Here is a 19,247-nt window from a genome sequence, read left to right on the forward strand (position 1 = left end):
ATTCCAACATAGCTTATTTTGACAAAATTTTGACAAAATTGATGAAAATGACTATAGCTACACATTTTGATAAGTTGAGGGACCAATGGTAATGGATTTTTAGTTGAGGGACCATTGCTCCAATTTGATTAAAGTTGAGGGACCATTTGTACAATTTACTCTTTTTAGAAAACCCTTTCTATGAGGGTTTTAAGTTGGAGTAGTATAAATAAGGCTTTTTAACCATTAGGGTTTGGGGACACAACATTAGGAGGAGAAGCATTATTTTGGAGAACTTCAGACTTTTTACCTACAAGGTGTTTTCAATCCTTTTTCTAGTTAATATATTTTTTTAAGTTTTTATTATGATTGTTCGTAACTAGTCCTTTTGCTAGGCGAAGCTACGAGCCTTAGCATGAATATGTAATTTTATTAATTTGCTTATAAATGGATGCATGCTTGCTTTGAATTATTAATCACCGCGATTAAACTATCTAATTGTCTTAATGATTCACGACCATTAGGGTTTTTAGACAAGGCAATTTCTGTTGGAACATCACCCTGAAATTGAAGAGGGCTTTTTGTGATTAGTAATTATAAGTTCACTTAAGGCAAACATCAAGCTCGGTTGCATGGTTTTTCAAAATATTTTTTATTATTTTAAATTCCAAAATCAACCTTTTTGAAACTTTGTTATAAATAATTAGCTAAGAATTAGTTTAAATACAAATTATTCATTCAATCCCTGTGGAAAACTACCCAGGTTAAGGTGCTATACTACGATAACTTTATACTCTTGCGAATATTTTTAAGTGTTTTTATTCCTACTTTTGCACGTGGTAAAAATCTCTATCAGTAAGTGTAATTTGGTTAGTGCAAGTGTTTTAACTTGCAGACATGTTTTTATAAATAATGATCAAGCATTTTAAGTGTTTTATGCAGCAGTACTAGAAGTATTTTATTTGTATGCACAAATATAAGGGTTTTTTATTTTTATTTTTTTCATTCAATATTATAGCAAAATCTTATATACTGATTGATGATACGATGCAAACTTATAAGTGGGCTTGGAGCTTGTGTGCCTTGTATATATTGAAACCCCAGATTAATATACCCAGAGTAATGAATAAGAAAGAGAATAATAACATGACTGATAACTTACTTCTTGACACAACAAATTAACAAAGAATGAGTAACTTACCTAAAAATTAAAACAAAGCAATTAATATATGTCAGCAACTGCATTTCATTCTCGAAATATATGAGAGCAATGAAAACTATATGCTAGAACAGGGAAATGCAATTTTTCCAATAAGTATGAAACAACAAAGGAAGAGAAAAAGAGCCATAATTAAAACAAGAGATCATATTAGAAGAGTTATCCTCAAGCCATATATTTTGCTCACCCTGCCCGTGAGCCAAACCATAATAAAGATAAATACATGAACCGCCGCATAAAATAAGTATGGTGCGCAAAGCTATGGAAGAAAGTGCTGAGAAAATAACCCCCACAATCTTGAAAAACCCCGCCACAAGCTGGAAGACCTGTGTTACGCTTAGCAAGCCCAACTGTATTCACACCTATGGATACGAAGGAAGAGGTGAAAGAACTAGAGCAATAGAGAAAACTTTACACAACTCAATCGAGATCTAAGAGAGACTAAAATTTGTTTATACAAAACATCGCGGGCATGCCCAAGAGAGAAAAATCTAGCTTGACTGATCCAAGCCAAACTAGGACAACTAAGGCGTGGAAAAGGAGGCATATTCTCAAATTTCACTTTATTATCCATTTTTAGGTAACTGTGAATAAGAAAAATTCAACAGCCGTCTAAACATTGTGAAGTTGTGGAGAAAACAACTTCGCTTGACACAAAAGCAAGTCAGAAATTTGATATGTAGAATTTAGCAGTGTGTAGTTTGTAGTTCCTACAATGGTTTTATCTTGCAAGTCAAATTTTGGGTTGTATAAGGAGTCAAACTTATCTAAGATGCAATTTTTAGCTTTGAGTAAATTGTAGCTATAGTCCCTTTACTTTTACTCAATTGGAGCAATGATACCTCAACTAAAAATCCATTACCATTGATCCCTCAACTCATCAAAACGTGCGGCTATGGTCCCTCAACTAAAAATTCATTATCATTGGTCCCTTAACTTTAATTCAATTAGAGAAATGGTCCCTTAACTTTAACTCAATTGTAGCAATGGTCCTTTCAACATAACTCGTTTTGACAAATTTTTTAACGTAGTTGACAAAAATGACCATAATTATACACTTTAATGAGTTGATGGACCCTAATTATATAAATGGTTATTCTAACATAACTTATTTTGACCAAATTTTGACCAAATTGATGAAAATGACTATAGCTACACATTTCAATAAGTTGAGGGACCAATAGTAATGAATTTTTAGTTGAGAGATCATTGCTCCATTTTGATTAAAGTTGAGGGACCATTGCTATTAGGTTTACATGTTTGCGACGACAAAGTTAACAAGTCAAGTACGGATTGAGCATAATCTCACACGATTGTCGTGTAACATGACGTTAACAAGTCAAGTACGGATTGAGCATAATCTCACACGATTGTCGTGTAACATGATATATATATGATCATCTAACAAGTTGTAAAACACAAACTATGTTTTGTATTCACATGTTAGTCCTCCCTTAATGTTTTTTTTCATGTTAATTTGATGCTTGAGGACCTTGAACATCCTAACTTTTAATCTTTCAAGATTTTCTTGTTTGTGCCTCTTTATTGATTCATTTGTTCTATGTGGTCAAAAGGGTGTTTATCTAAAGAGTGATTAGTTCTCCTCCTTTTATTTTGGCTAGACCTTCATTTACCTCCTAAACTAGCACACTGTTGTTAACTCACCAATCAAACTATTTGTTCTATCAATTTTTTCTCGAACTAGCATGATTTAGCCAATATAACACTAACGTTTTTTTTTTTTTTTGAGAGAAACGATAGAATTTCATTAACGTTAGATGACCTGAGAGTCATGCGACTCACTTTTGAGGTATGAAGTCTACACTAAAACGGTGCCCCTTAGGTTTTGCCTCTCCAACTCTTTACAGTGGTCTAAAAGAATGCTTGTTTTCAAGCTTTGGGGCGTTAACAAAAATATTGTAGTTAGGACCATCACCAACAAAGTCATCATCACAAATCAAGTTCATACTTAACTTCTTAAGTTTAGGCTTTCACTTTTAAGGTTGTTGCGCCTAAACTTAAGAAGTTAAGAATGAACTTGATTTGTGATGATGACTTTGTTGGTGATGGTCCTAACTACAATATTTTTGTTAACGGCCCAAAGCTTGAAAACCTTGACATCAAGCATGACTATTTGCCAAACTATTCGTTTGAAAATGTACAATCGCTGGTCAAAGACAGTCTTGATATTTGTCGTCATTTTGGGGAAGACGAGGATTACGTTTTTAACCGAGCACCTGCACTTCTGGAGCCATTTTCCAACGTTAAATATCTGTCTATTTCAGTTCATTCTCTGAAGGTAAGAATCTGCCCTAACTTGTTTGTTTTACTATTTGTTCTCTTCATTTGTAAAGTGTTTGCTTGTTTCCCCCATTAAATTTTAAACTGCACTAGGGAAATAATTAAAGCATTTCTTCCATTTTGCCAATTTATGATATGAAATAGCATATAATGCATCATGAGTTTATGTTTGATCGATATTTTATCATTCAAGGAGGGTTGTCTGCCTGCATTTGATAAACTGCACGAATTGAAGTCCCTTGTCATAGAACATGAAGAAGTAAGATGTATTTCCACTCATGCTATCTCATTTCGGCATGCAGCTCTTTACTATTCTAATCGCATTCATAAATTTCAGGACCAAGATTGTGTTGATGAATACAAGACGCATCAAAGTTAGAAGATTTCTTATACTCCTAGGAGCGATGGAGTACACCAGATGTTGTGCCTATATGTCTGATATCACACCTCCAGACTATCGCTTTTAGGGGATTCACGGGGTACCCGCACGAGAGGAAAGTTGCAGCATATTTGTTAGAGAACAATGAAGCTTTGAAGAAGAGACTATTCAAAATAAGTTTTACACAGAGATGAAGCAGAAAAAGGGTTCCGAGGACTGCTGAGTTGAATTGATCTAAAACGAAATGTTTAACTTTTACAAAGTTGGTATTTTGTAAGTCAAATATCAGGTTTTAATATGGATTCTGTTAACAAAGTTTAGATGGATTCTGTTCATTTTGATGGATTGCACATTTCTTAACCTCTATGATTCTCTATAGTGTGTATTTGTTTCTATAAATGCGCTGCTGTTGGATGTCTAAAGGGAGCGATCAACTGGTATGCCTTGCAAACTATAGGCATTATACATTGGTGATATCTGGTCGATATTTTGTCGAAGTGTTAAGAAATGTTGAAGAAATATCAGTTTTGACAGTATCAACTTCCCAAACATTCAAGGGGTGTTTTATTTTGCGAAAATTGGAGATTATTGTCTACGTGCAAATACCATCTAAGGAATTTCATTCCGCTATTTATCCCTCATACTCCTCTTTTAGTGTGAATAAATCATCTTCGTCAATTTCAATTAGAAACAAACCTTGGCAAGCGTGTTTATATATATATATATATATATATATATATTTTTTTTTTTTAAATTTATTTTTATTTTTATAATATATATCCCTTTTATTTGCAAATACTTTCTCAAAATTCTGAAAAGCTAACAACAGAGCAGTACAACAAAGCTTTGTTCTTGTTCTTTTTCCTAATGGAACTTGCCTTTCTTCAAACACTTTGTGAAGGTGCGATGATGGTGCTGAAATGCTGCACAAATATACAATAAAGAAGTAGCTAGTCCATAGAAACTTCTTCCGTCAAAGATGGACTTCAGAATTGGCGAATTTCGGATGGCCTTGATCTTCTCATCATCCATCTATGACACACCTCGACCCAGGATGTCTACTAGAAATCCGAATCGAGTTGTGCTGGTCGACACCTGGAAGGTGACGAAACCATAAATTGTGATGATGTGGAAAATGTGAAAAAATTTAAACCTAAGAGTGCCTAAAAACTAGAGTGCGCTGGTGAGCGGGAATGAACCCACTTCACACGTGACGTTAGAGCATAAGTAAGTACAGTAGAGTGAATTGAGAATCATACCATCGAAAAAAATCCCCAATACTAAGATTTGCCATGAATCCTTGTCGATAAGAAAGCTCAGCTAATAAAATCTGGAGGGTGAAAACAAAACAATACTAGCACATAAGTCGGAGTCACCTATTGTGACCTGTACGACTTATCCATATCTCACCAATCAATGCTAGCACATAAGTCGGCGTCACCTATAGTGACATGTACGACTTATCCATATCTCATCAATCAATGCTAGCACATAAGTCAGAGTCACTTATATAGCTCATCTAGCAATTCTTGCACACGAGTCGGAACCACCTAAAGTGAACTGTACGACAGGCTGGGTGTAAATAAATACGCTCAAGTGCTATAATCACGTGAAGGCTGTGTGAAGTATTGCAAGTCACCTACGAGTCGGAACCACCTAAAGTGTGGTCTGTACGACAGGCTGGCACCTACCTTGGATCCAAGGTGAGTGTGTGGTGCGGGAGGTGAACGATCACGTGAAGGCTAGGCCTTGTCTTCAGGCGGAGCACTAACACCGAAGTGCAGGATAATGAGCTATAATTACATCTCGACATAACCATACCCACTGTAATTACTATCATCAACATGTACTCATCTGAAACTTACCTGGGCGTCCGCAACGTCATTTGACATAACCACTTGAACGTCCCCAAATTCTGAATCGGAACTAAACTCGGTAATAGGCCAAAATAATTAAAATCACGGTTAATCTCTATGCGATTAACCATCATAACTTCTTTCCTTAAAGAAATCAAGTACCATGTTAAATTCGGGTTATTTTATGGCTGCATCTAACTGTCTTGTTAGACTACCTACGTACCCTCAAACGGGATCAAGCCATTCGTAGTTCAACTTAGTACGTCAAAGCATTCACAGTCATTATATGTAGGTAATATGCATATAGATATGCCATAATGCAATCTAACACTCAACCATATCATAATATCTTAGACTATATAAATATATGTGTGACATGGTATACATATGCATAAATCAAATTAAAAGCGTTTGCAGCATTATCAATCATATATATATACGATAAAAGGAAAAGACCCACTCACCTGAGGTCCGTGCTACAACTCCCTAGTACGAATATAAAGACATCACGAACCATCGTCACCTAGAACAATGATCAAATCACATCTAAGAGTTTATAACAATAGAACACATAATTTACGTAAAACACATCCCTACGTAATTCGATCCGGAAGGTCCGCATCACAGATTTCTGATCCATTACTTCCAAAAATGCACATTATAATTCTAGAACAATATCCTAAAGTTTCGGGACGATCCAACAGTCGAATCTTCACCAATTGCCAAAACCAAGTGGCGTTTAACGTTTTATTTTACGAACTTACAAATTAAATTCGGAAAGATCCGTGCGTCGGATTCCCGATCCATAAGTTCCTATAATCCTCAAATATTACGAACAATAACCTATTAAAGTTTGATGACGATTCAACGGTTGGATCGTCGATTCATATAATGACCTAATCACGTATTGTAGAGAATTTAGGTTCTAACGATCAACCTGCGTCATACTATTGTCATAAATGAATTCAAGGCATCTAATTTAGCCTAAGAATAGCATCGATGGCCCCCTGGCCACGTGCCGCCGTGGGTGGTGGTCGACCGCCCTGACTCATCGGAAAATTCAACTATTTTTAAAAATTCTCAAAAATTTCAAAAATGAAGATATCAAAGAGTAGAGCAAAGTTTATACCTACAGTCAAGTCTAATTTGGCCTAGAAAGGCTCCAATTTCACTCGAACCCGTCGGAAACCCTAGAAATGAGTGTGTTTCAATTCGACCTCCATGCGAGCCCGATGCCTCCACCACGATTTGGGCTTTGTTCCTGGGGTTGAGGGGAACCTATTGGTGGTGGTAATTAGTTGAGTTACCTTCACAATTGATGAATCGCCGCCACGAACCCTGTCTCACCCACCGTGCGGGTTTCACAATTTCAAGGCCAAATTCCATCAATTTTGGAGTGGAATGGGTAGAGGGAAGGTCATGAAGTGATTCCCAAGTGGTGGCTCGACTTAATTTGCCGGAATTTGGCCGGAGGAACCCACGGTTCCATTACTTCCGACCGGGTCGGATCGCACAAGCTAAGTAGGGATCCTTGATCCCGTGCTGCTTTCCCTCTCTCCCGTCCCCTCCTTCCCCACTCTGATTCGTTCAACCTCCCTCCTCTATTCCGTTCCCTCTTATTTTCCTTTCCCTCGCTGCCATCAGGCAGCCTCTCCTCCATCTTTTTTCATCTTCTTATTTTCTTATTGGTTATATTCCCACAAGATGGGAGTTCAATTTAATTAAAACTAAACTTAAAATAACCAATTTCAAAAGTTCATAACTGTACCGATATAATCTGGACTCGCAAACGGCTTTCGCCTATGTGTTCGTACCAACGAGTACTACTTAAATACGCTAAAAGAATAAGTCATACGTTTCTCTAACGATGGTCAACGGAAGTCCAAGCCCTTGCCTCTAGGGCATTTTCGTCAATTCCCTTGGTTAAAGTAAATAAAAACGTAAAGTTAGGGATGGGTTGTCACAATCTGAGTGGCATTCTTACCAACCACAAATTCCAGAAATAGCAATTTATTTGTACAAATATGCATTTCTTAAGATTCGTATACAATTGATTTTCTTTCAACACGCTCAAAACTTGTCTCAAATGCATCACGTGTTCTTCTTTGGTCTTCGTATGGATTAAAATGTCATCAAAATAAACCACAACAAAGAGACCGATAAGGGGATGAAGAACCTGATTCATAAGCCTCGTGAAAGTACTCAACGCATTAGACAGTCTAAACAGTAACATTAGCCACTCAAACAATCCATCCTTACTCTTGACCGCCGTTTTCCACTAAACTTTCATTCACCACCTCCTTTTATTTTGGCTAGACTTTCATTTACCCCTAAACTAGCACACTATTGTTAATTCACCAATCGAAATGTCTCCTGTCAATTATTTTCCCGAACTAGCACGAGATTTAGCCAATTTACCATTAACGTCAAATCATGTGAGTGTCATGCCACTTGATTTTGAGAGCATGACATCTACACTAAAGCGGTGCTCCCTATTTTTTGCCTCTTCAACTCTTCACAATGGTCTAAAACATATTTTTTTTCTTCAATGTTTCATTGTGAAGAGGTTGAAATACGAATTCACCCCTCAAAAGTAATTACATACTTTCACATGCATGATCTAAAGGGCGGAAATTAGCTAATTAATGCTAAGTTCATCGAGTAAATCGGCAGAAAAAAATCTTTCATGGATTAAATTGATCATATCATGCCTTTTTAATTTTTTTTTAACATTGTCAACATCTCCAAGAAAACTCAATTCTACAGCTTAAGGAGGGTGTATTCAATTGAGAATTTGAGAGATTTTAATGGATTTATAAATCCATGGATTTTAATGGAGTTTAATTGATTTGTGGAGATTCCATGTAAAATTTTGATTCAATTCCCTCGAAATCTCTTGGGGGAGGTGAGATTTGTGGATGCTCAAAATACACTACGAAATCTCTCCAATTCTCTCTAATTCCTCAACTTTCTCAAATTCTTTAAAATCAAATTCTAATTGCATACACCTGGAATGTTATAAACTTCTTTAAAATTCTAATTGAATACACCTGGATTTCTAAGGATTTTCATAAACTATCTTAAAATTCTGATTGAATATACATTGAATTTCAGAGAATCACTTAAATTCCTGATTGAATACCCCTAGATTCATTAAAAGAATTAAAATCCCTCAAAATCATAATTGAATACACCCCCCTAACAGTCTAAAAACCAATCCATTTTTCAGAAATGGAATCATAATCCCTTTTCGAAACCCAAAAAAGAAGAAAATCTAGCCGATTACAAAATGATTCAACACATTGTGGTGACCAAAATTTCCTTATTCCCAGCCGGTAGGAGCGGGAACTCCACCTTCAACAATGGGGGCAGTAGCCAGAGCCTGTGGTGGTGGAACCGCCGAATCCCATCCATTTGCTACTATTGGTGCTGCTTCTACGGTCCAGCCAGGAGCTGCAGGGATGGGTGCAGATGCATCCGTTGGCCACTAAGCATCAGATATTTGGGCAGACCAATCACCGCCAATAGGTGCAGAGAAATCGTTGCCGTACTCGATTGCTGCAGTTTCTTCTTCCTTTTCCTTGGCCTCCTCAGGCTCTCTATAGAAGAATAGATCAACCATAACATCCCACTTGTGACTGGGAAGGAGTGAACCACGCATTTCCAAGACCATCCTTGTTGGAGCCAGAAAAGACATCCTATGCTGTGCTTGCCCTTGTTAATTGTTATTGGCTGGGATGCCAATATCAACATAACGCATAGAAGAATCGGTGTCACAGAAAGCAATGGTGGGAATGTTTCCGAGAGCAGCTTCCTTAATGGGCTGGCTGTCAGTTCGTGGATCGGTCAAAATGAGAAGACGGGGTTCATTGAATGATGTCTGGAGCTGATTGGTAAAAGTACCAGGAGTGTGCCTGCCAGCAATTGCATTGGCACTAGTGTGCTTAGCAAATTTCAGTACAGCCCTCTGACTGTATGGCCTTGCGGATTGCTCAATGATATCCTTTGGGTTTTCAATCGCAACAATCACTCTGGCTGCCAGCTGCAGCTTGTCCCAAGTTTTCCCAAGATTAATGATATAGATTCCATCGTTGCGTTGTTAGGATGCCAGGTGGCATCATCTTGTGGTGACAATTAGAGTTGAGCATGAGTATAAATAGTACATTGTAAGAGAAGGAAGGGAGTTAATGAAATGATATTGTTGTTCTGTTAGTATTTCTCTGTGCAATTGTAGAAGATGTGGAGCTAGGTTCTAACATTGGTATCAGCCAGCGTTGATCCTCTCAATCCTTCTCCGTTGTATAACGCCGCAAACATTTTGCAAAAAAACCATGGAATCGAGGGTTTCCAATCTGGCAGCCCAGTTCGACGAATTCAAGAAGTCTCACGACTTGATTCTTCTTCAATTGCGGTCCCTCATGGCTAAGGGTCACGATTCAATATCGAATTCGAGGCAACCATTCTTCAAAATGGCGTCTCATATCTCTGTTGTGAAATCGGATGAAATTGTTCTCAAGCTTCAATCCTTCCACAACGAAAAGATTCAAGCCCGTGAGAAAAGAGATGAATTCTGGTCTCAATTTCGTCCAAGATACAAGCCCAAGACTCGTTCTGGTCTACGACCCATATTGAAGAAATTCAAGAAGGTGCATGACTACGGCAAATACCACAAAGATGATTCTACAAAGTTTCGTTCCAGTTCCAAATTTCAAGAAATTTTTGGGTTTTTTCGAAGTGAATTGGCTGGAAAGAATGCAAAGGTTTTCGATTTACTCGACAAGAAAGTTGAAGACCCTGTGAAAAGTCCTCCATTTCTTGATTCTGATTGCATGAAATCCAAGATTCAAGCTTGCGTTCTGGGTTCTTCATCTCCTAACGAATTGGTTGCTGCGTTTAGCGATAAATTCAATCAATTCAGGACGTCGACTTCGTCTAATCGGGAATTTCACTGCACGAACGACTTGGCCCAAGAATTCATTTTCATAATTTCCGTATCTGATGATGGGTTCGTGAAAATTGATTCACTTGCACTCCAAGTGTTTAATGAAAGGTCACACTCAGCAGATTGTGATTTTCAGTTGGGCTATCACATGCCGATTTCTGACACCGGAGGTACACTTTGTAGGTTCTTTACTTCGAATGTTCAAATTAAAGATGCTCATAGTTCTAAATTTCTTGTTTGTCATGGTGAAGTCATGAAAAATGCTACTATTGTGCATTTGAAGCTTGGTTTCCATGAGTTAATTCGTGACAAGGGTGGGACAATTAGCCAGAGGCTCTTTAATTCAAAGTCCAAGAATACAGATTGTGCTCGGGGTTTTGATTGTTCCACGGTGGTCAAACGTGAGGTAAGTTTTGATTCTTCCATGATCATTGATGGGGAGTATGCTGGTATTTTAGGATTGCATCATTTAGAAGCTTGTATGGACAAGAATAGAAAACATGAAAGCAAGTTCACTCTCTCCAGATTTGGAAATGGTTGCTGTATTGTTTGCTGTGTTGTTTGCCGTGTTGTTCTCAATCGTGACTATTGCAAGGGCATTCGGGATAAGGGTGGTGGCTCAAAATTCTGGTACAATGTCGCAATAAAGTGTGCAACTATCACTCCAGATGAAACTCGTGTTAAGGAGTTCCACTTGAAACAGATGTGGAGGAGTCCAAATGGGACCATACGGAACCATTTAAATGGTACTGTTTTTGGAGAACCTTTTATCTGCAGAAATGTTATCCTTCTTGTTCCAGATTGGACAATGCCAACATGTATTGGGAGACATGTTTTTGGTGCTCAGTACCGAGCAACTGATGCAATCATAGAAGGACCTGGAAAACTTAAATTGGTTTTTGAAGCATCTTGCTATCGAATCAGGGAAGAAATATGTTAGGGAGGATTATCCGGTTCATATGTTTTATAGGCAGAAGAAACTAACATTTGAAAGTAATGTTCATGGATCTTTTGGTTTGCAGTCATATCCATCACAAGCAATACGCTTATGTTGATCAAATGATTTGGTCAATACCATTGCTCAACTTTTTTGGAGGGTGTAATGTGGAGTCAAGGCAGTGAGCTACTCTGCTACGCTAGAGAAGCAATGCTGATTGCTAGTGAAGTGAGTCCAATGGCAGAACCATTTCAGGAATGATGCTATTGGAGAGCTATACCATGGACTGAAGCTTAAGTTCCAGAAATTGTGAACCTTTAATACATTCTTGTGATGTTGTTGTTATAGTTTTATTGCTGGTTTTCAATTGTACTTACTTCGAAATTGTAAATCTTACTTGTAAGATTGGTTTTAAGGGGGGGGTATTGTTAGGATGCCAGGTGGCATCATCTTGTGGTGACAATTAGAGTTGAGCATGAGTATAAATAGTACATTGTAAGAGAAGGAAGGGAGTTAATGAAATGATATTGTTGTTCTGTTAGTATTTCTCTGTGCAATTGTAGAAGATGTGGAGCTAGGTTCTAACATGCGTCTCTTGAAGACGTATCTTTCCATCTGAAAGTCGCAGTTTTTGGTGCCCAGATGGACTTCGGCGGCCAACATCATCTGAATGTCAGCCTCCTTCTGAGAGAGCTGACGCGGTGCTGCGGCGGTGGTAGCCATCATCGAGACTTCAACAGGTAGAGGGGGAAGATGAGCCTCCGGCCGGTTTTCTATGCGAGAGTGAGACGAGGCTGCCTGATCATATCATGTTAGTCTAGAAGAATAAATGATAATTAACTCTTTTCTTTTAAAGTGTTGATGTGGTTTTCTAAATTGAGTAACTAGTGGTATGCTTAGCGATTTGCTTTAAGTTCTCGATGTTTGGTCGATATTTTACTGATGTGATATGTTATTTATGCGGCTTTTATTTCAATTATTGTTTGATACGTGTTTATAAACTTAATTTTTTTTAATTTTGTTTTCTTTAACTTAATATGTGTCGGACAATGATTGATATGCAACAGACAGGCCACACTCATTTTGAGTGCAGAATATTTGGTCGATGGGAGGTCATTCTTTCGGTATTAGGAGCCTCGCCTAATCTTTAATAGCATTGACTAAGTCTTCTCTCATTTAGATGTAATCATTCTTATTCAGTATTTATATTAGGGTAAAGGTAATACTTGGGAGACTAAATATGTAAACAAAATTTTAAAAACTAAAAGACATGGAAGTTGATGATTGGTTTATTATTTAAGCGTTGATAAAAGTGATCATTCCTATTTGTGACACATCATTTATTTCAATAAAATATCGTATCTTCTAAAAAAGAAGGAGGGCTCATTCCTATTTGTGACACATCATTTAGTTTGTAAATTTTGGTCTATAAATAGGAATGAGTACGTTTATCAACGCGTAAATAATAAACCAATCATCAACTTCCATGTCCTTTAGTTTTTAAAATTTTGTCTACAAATTTAGTCTCTCTAACGTAATCCTTTATAAACCATTTAGTAGGCTTCAACTAGACAAGTTTCCTTAATTTACTTGATAACTCGAATTATGTATTGTTTCTCTTCCAAGAAAACCCCAATTACTAAACCGTTGTAGTTTGGTCACGTTATTACATAAATTCAAGGCAAAGTGAAAAGGCGGTTAGATGCACAGTCCTGAGAAGTGAGAACAAACCCCGCCCAAACCAAAGCTTCTTGAAAGAGTGCGTTTGCCGGAAAAAGCAGTCGTTTTGGATGCAATTGAGCTTCACAGTTTCTTGATTTCAGAAGATTTGAGGTACTTTTCTTCTTCATAAACCTTTCTTTTTACTTCCTTATCATCTGTTTGGTTACCGAGAAAAAAGAAAACTCAGAAATGATTAACGGCAAAGGTCGGAGCGCAGTCGTTCTGAATGCAATTGATCTTCTCAATTTCTTAATTTCAGAACGTTTGAGGCACTCTTCTTGTTCACAAAAATCACAACTCCACTTCCTTACTATCATCTGTTTGGTCACCGAGAAAATGGAGAAGTGATTTCCTGGGTTCTGGTGAGTTGATTGTTTTCTTGTTGGGTGTGTTTGTTTTCAAATAGAAAGTAGAATTTCATGGATTTATATCATATCTGGAAAGTAGAGTTTCATTTTTCCTTTAAAATTTACAGGCACATATAAATCAATGGGTTCCACATCAAAACTTCAAGGGATGATTACAGATAGGATTAGTGAACTGCCACATGAATTACTAAGTCAAATACTCTCATCCCTTCCAAGAAAATATGCTTTTAGGACCACTATTTTGTCTAAAAGATGGAAGAAATATTGGGCTTCTGTCCCCGAACTAGATTTTGTGTTCGCAGAACTGTCTGCTGTTTGGGCTATAAATACGACTTTAACACCACCAACCGGTATGTGGAAAAAAGAATATCTCTCTGACCATGTTGATCTTTTGAAGTTTGTCCATGGTGTGCTTTCTCTTCGCGACTCGTCAGATATTTGGAGGTTGCGTCTTCATTGTTATTGTCGTGCTCAGGATGTCTCACTTGTTGCTAGTTGGATTCGCACTGCTATTAGGCATAATGTTGTTGAACTTGATCTCCGTATTAAAGCAATTTATAAGGTTAATGAAGATGGCCCGACTTTGGAGTTGCCTAAATGCGTTTTCTTGTGCACAACACTCGTGGATTTCAAGGTGATGTCAAATTGTATAACATATGGTCCTCCTCCATCTGGCTGTTTCCCAAGTCTCAAGTCCCTTGATGTCAAAGTTGAATATCCTCGAGACGACTCAATGGAAAAGCTTTTTTCATGCTGCCCTGTACTTCAAGTTTTATCCATAACCGGAATTGTTTCGGATGTTGTTTCACAAGCTATAGCTTTGAAGTTCAAGGTCTCTGCGCCCGAACTGAAGACGTTAAAAATGACCTTATTTCGTGATTACAGGAAAGGTGATGGTCCAAGTTACAGTATCTCTATTAATGCCCCAAAGCTTGAAAACATTGACATCAAGCATGACTCTTTGCCAATGTATTCGTTTGAGAATGTACATTCCCTGGTCAAGGGCAGTGTTGATCTCTGTGTTCATTATGGTTCATACCATAATTACGTGTCCGAACATGCACCTGCGCTTCTGGAGCCGTTTTATAATGTTAAACATCTCTCTATTGCAGTTCATTATCTTAAGGTACGTGTATATACCCTAACTTGTATGTTTTGTAGTGTATTCCCTCCATTGGCAAACTACGTGCACATTTCCTTGTATGAAATTCTAAATTGCACACGGGAATGAATTTAAGCATTTCTTCCATTTCGCCAATTTATGAGATGAAATAACATATAATGCATCATGAGTTTCTGTTTGATTGATATTTTATTCTTCACGAAGGAGGGTTGTCTGCCTGCATTTGATAAACTGAGGGAATTGAAGCTGGTTATTCGTGATTGCTATTACTGGGATTTGCTAACAGAGTTTCTCAACAAATCACCCAATCTGGAATCTCTAGTCATAGAACATGAAGATGTAAGATGTATTCCTACTCATGCTAATTCATACCGACATGCAGTTTTCTTTACCATTCTCACTTACTTCATGCTTTTCAGGACCAGGTTTGCGTTGATGACTACGAGGAATCGTACTTCGAATGTGTCTTACACTCGGAGGATCAATGGAGAAGACCAGAATCTGTCCCAATTTGTCTCACATCACACCTCGAGAGTATCATGATCAGGGGATTCAAGGGATACCCTCACGAGGTGAAAGTGGCAAGGTACCTGTTAGACAATGGTAGAGTTTTGAAAAAGATGACAGTGGAGAATGAGTTTCACAAACAATTGAAGCAGCGAAAGGGTTCTAAGGATTGCGAACTTGAATTTGTGTAAAACATAATCTGTAGCTTTTAGGACATTTGGACGTTGTAATTCCAAACTCAAATGTCTGGTTTTCGATGGATTTTATTCTCAAATTTTTGAATTTGAAATTCCTTTGGAATGCAGTTCCTCCTTTAGCCACTCGAAGCAACCACTCTGTGATAATTCGGAAGAGGAAAGAATGTCAAAGTTTGTTCCTCTTTTCCTTCGTTCTGGGGGTTTCAAATTGAAAATTTTAGATTTTCAAAATTAAGAACCAAAACGGTAAGTGCAAACATGTACAAAAAATTTCACATTTCCCTCTTTAGAATTATCATAGTCGACCATTTGTTCCTCAAATGTACTCTTTCCACACAATATAAGTGATTTATGACTGATTGTACACTTGGGAGAGATTTCGAAGTCCCCATAACGCAGAATGGTTCACCACATGTTACTATACAAGTAGTGTGATACTTGTGTTAAATAATTAACTACATATAAAGTAAAATTTCCCTTCACTTATATAATGACGCATGGTGTACCACCAGTGTTTCGATCGTAATGAAAAATTTATTGTTACTTAGGGATTTGGAGTTAGAGAAGTCGATGAGTGGGGATAAAAACAGAAATAGGTGAAATTAGAGCATGAGAGACTAAGGTTTAATTCAAAAAATTGATATAATTTTTGGATAAAACTAGATAAATCACACTTTGGATAAACGTAGGCCTCAGCAATGTTGTACTTTTACAATTGACGATGATTCTCATTATACTAAAGAGAAATTGATGAGCATTCAAAGATAAAAATTGAGTGCCGCTTAGTAATACGGTCAAAGGGAGTGTTAGAAGGAAGAAAAAGATGGAGTCGCACATGGTCTTAAATTTGAAGGGGTCTCCAAATTTTTGCCATTTAATATTATGTAATAATGTTTTATGTTTAAAAAATTGCTTTTGTTAGCACTTTAAGATCTCATTGTGTATTCTTTATAAAAGTACTTTTTTTCCTTCTAAATATAAAAATATGGAGTACAATGAGATATTTTGAGTGTCAATATTTTTTTTGTTAAACGATAGATTTGTTAGATTATGTATTAGATTAGAAGGCCGACGAGTTTTGAACTTACACCGTGGTACAAGGTAACACTTATCTTCACCACTGTGGTAATGGGCCACTTGCTTTTGAGTGTTAATAATACTCTAAAAACTATATATATATTTTTTTCAAATTTATTATATAATAATGGGTTATATTCAAGTGAAACTTTAAAGTTTTGGAGTTTTAGAGTTTTGATTTTTTTTTTAATGTTTGGTTATTTCATATTGAACTTCTTTTGCTTATTTAGTGAATATTATGTTTATAACTCTTTTTACTTATAATGAATGACATTTATAAACTTGCAATCTGTGAGTGCTAAAGTTTGTTTTGATTTAAGTGATTATTTTCTAGCATCAATATATTGTTATATTTTTTTTAAAAATATCTTAAGGAGGGCGCCTTTTATAAATTTCTCACAGGACCCCCGAAATCTCAGAGACGGCCTACGGTCTGATAGTATTCCAGTTCACTTGTAAATGAGAGGTCTTAGGTTTGATTCTCGCCAAAGACGAAGTTGAACCATATTATTGCTAGCCCATTGTCAAGCTTAACTCACTCTCCCATCCACTTAGTGTAGATAATATCGTTTGTTCGAAGAAAAAAAATGAAAATTGAGCATAAACATAAATTCTTATATAAATACCATTTTGGCATGTACTGTGGTGCGACACTTCCCTCTTTACTTCCCACATATATCTCTCTCAATTCTCAGCTATTGGATCAAATGAATTATAGAATATCAAAGAAACAAATTAACAAAATGTGTATGGTAGGTAAAAATGGGTGTTTGGATAACACCACCAAAAAATTAATATCAAAACAAGAAAAATATACAAACAGTACTTAAATATTACAGGTCTCGTGTAATTTTTTCAACCAATTCTTTTTCAATTAATAAAATAGCTAACCCATTTAGTTTTTCTTGTCACATATAATTGGACGCATAATATGTCGGTTTTGAAGAGAATCGTGAAAATAACTTCAAATTATGGATAAATGTACCACTAAAATATCATGAGCAAGTATAAAGAAAGCTCGTCAACAAGAATGCAAATCAGATGTCAACACATGGAGGAAGATGAAACGGCTATTGGTGGAACAATTGTTTCCTTATGAATACGATTTTTATTTATCTAAGGGATATCCAAATTTAAACAAGCAAAGCCATTTGTCAAAGCAAATATTGAGGAAGACGAGATCTTGCAGGTTGATATCCCACAACAATACATCCATGAAAATCAAGGTAGTCTTCAATATGAAAATATTATGATTGACATGGTTGGAGGTGATAAAATTAATGCGGATTTATATTGCAAGATTGGGAAAACGAGTAAATATGAAGTACAATAAGATTCAACAAGAAGATGTTATATTATCAAGTTGCATGTTCTAATCTTTTGTATGATATTAGTTCATTGGTGATTTCAACTAAATATCAGGAATATGGGTCCTCGGATTGAAGGATTTATTTACTCATCAAGATTCATATCAAGCCTAGTTCTTTTCAAGATCAACTCAAGGGTGAGGTGCTTTCAAGTGGAGAAGATTAGTGTAGGATAATGTATGAGTCAATTCCGGCGGAAAAATATAAAGAAAATAAGATGTTTTAAATTATGGCAGAGAATAATTAAAGTTGAAAAATATTGCATTCAAATCGATCTGGTGACAGAAAAGGCAGCAACCAATATTGTGGTGTCAAAATTGGGCGCATAATATGTCGCTTTTGAAGTGAATTGCGAGCTGAACAAGACTCATGATATACCAAGAGCCCGTCAGCTTTAAAGCCCAAATCGATCGTTTTGGTTTTCAAAATGGTATTTTAATTTATATAATAAAAATAAGACCTTTTAGTTTTGAGTCCGATTAATGTCATTTATTTTCATTTCCTAAGCATTTTGAGTTGTCCAAAGAGGTTGTAAATGGTTTATTAAAGCTATGTTTGTTATCCATTGTAATCATCTATCAATCTTTTAATCAATTAATCAAATTATCCTTTGGGATTTCTACCAAACTGGTGGACTCCAGAGTTTTATCCTTCAAGGATTTACACTTGTAACCCTTACTAGCTTCGTGTTGCGTCACTTTATTCGTTGGAGGAAGTTGGACATCATAATCAACTAATTTGATGATCAAAGTGATAAAACGAAACGACAACTATGCATTAAAATGGAGGAGTTGATGAATTTCAGTTCCACGACACTTACAGAACCAGTTACAAAGATTAAAACGACAACTATGCATTACAATTGAGGAGCCGAGTTGAATCGTCTAAAACGCAGTCTTTAACTTTTAAATTGCAAGTCCATTGTTGATCTTGAGCTGGATCAATTTTGCAAATGCGTTGATGTGGGTTTTCTAATCGATGTGATTAGCTGTTATGCATCGATATACGTTCTTAGTACACTATCTATATCTAGTTGATAATTTTAAGGGAGATAATAGTTACACACTATTTCCATCCTTCATCATGTAGCTCCGATACTACTTGAGGCAACAACGTATTTTTGGTTCTTGGGTGGAACAGTTCGTTAAAGTAAACCCGACGAAGAACCGATGATCCTAAAGAATACGCATCCGTAGAAGTTTAGACTTGGGTTGGGCCTTCGTTCACTTTTCACTAGGCAAGGGGTTATGAGATTAATTAGTAACTAGCATAT

At 36.6% G+C, this 19,247-nt stretch overlaps 2 protein-coding genes and 1 pseudogene across 4 annotated transcripts; 2 read left to right on the plus strand and 1 right to left on the minus strand.

Moving 5' to 3' along the window:
* Window positions 1-8,937: 8,937 nt before the first annotated feature.
* LOC103430162 (small ribosomal subunit protein uS2-like) lies at window positions 8,938-9,833 on the minus strand (annotated as a pseudogene).
* An 89-nt stretch (window positions 9,834-9,922) lies between these two features.
* On the plus strand, window positions 9,923-12,157 carry LOC103430150 (uncharacterized). Its single transcript, XM_008368282.4, has 2 exons — window positions 9,923-10,846; window positions 10,928-12,157. Exons 1-2 carry the CDS (start codon window positions 10,066-10,068, stop codon window positions 11,614-11,616), a joined length of 1,470 nt encoding a protein of 489 aa, XP_008366504.3. The 5' UTR covers window positions 9,923-10,065; the 3' UTR covers window positions 11,617-12,157.
* A 1,147-nt stretch (window positions 12,158-13,304) lies between these two features.
* Window positions 13,305-15,637, plus strand: LOC103448792 (putative F-box/FBD/LRR-repeat protein At5g22670). 3 transcript variants are annotated; one of them, XM_008388057.4, is made up of 5 exons: window positions 13,305-13,446; window positions 13,595-13,697; window positions 13,811-14,829; window positions 15,031-15,165; window positions 15,246-15,637. In XM_008388057.4, the coding sequence occupies exons 3-5, from the start codon at window positions 13,825-13,827 to the stop codon at window positions 15,522-15,524; spliced, it is 1,419 nt and encodes a 472-aa protein (XP_008386279.2). In that variant the 5' UTR covers window positions 13,305-13,446; window positions 13,595-13,697; window positions 13,811-13,824; the 3' UTR covers window positions 15,525-15,637. The 3 variants fall into 3 exon arrangements, with proteins under 3 accessions (XP_008386279.2, XP_070664339.1, XP_070664338.1); XM_070808238.1 differs by having other exon boundaries at window positions 15,252-15,637; XM_070808237.1 differs by having other exon boundaries at window positions 15,034-15,165.
* The last annotated feature ends 3,610 nt before the right edge of the window (window positions 15,638-19,247 follow it).

The sequence above is a fragment of the Malus domestica genome, chromosome 11 (genome assembly GCF_042453785.1).
Source record: "Malus domestica chromosome 11, GDT2T_hap1".
Taxonomy (NCBI): domain Eukaryota; kingdom Viridiplantae; phylum Streptophyta; class Magnoliopsida; order Rosales; family Rosaceae; genus Malus; species Malus domestica.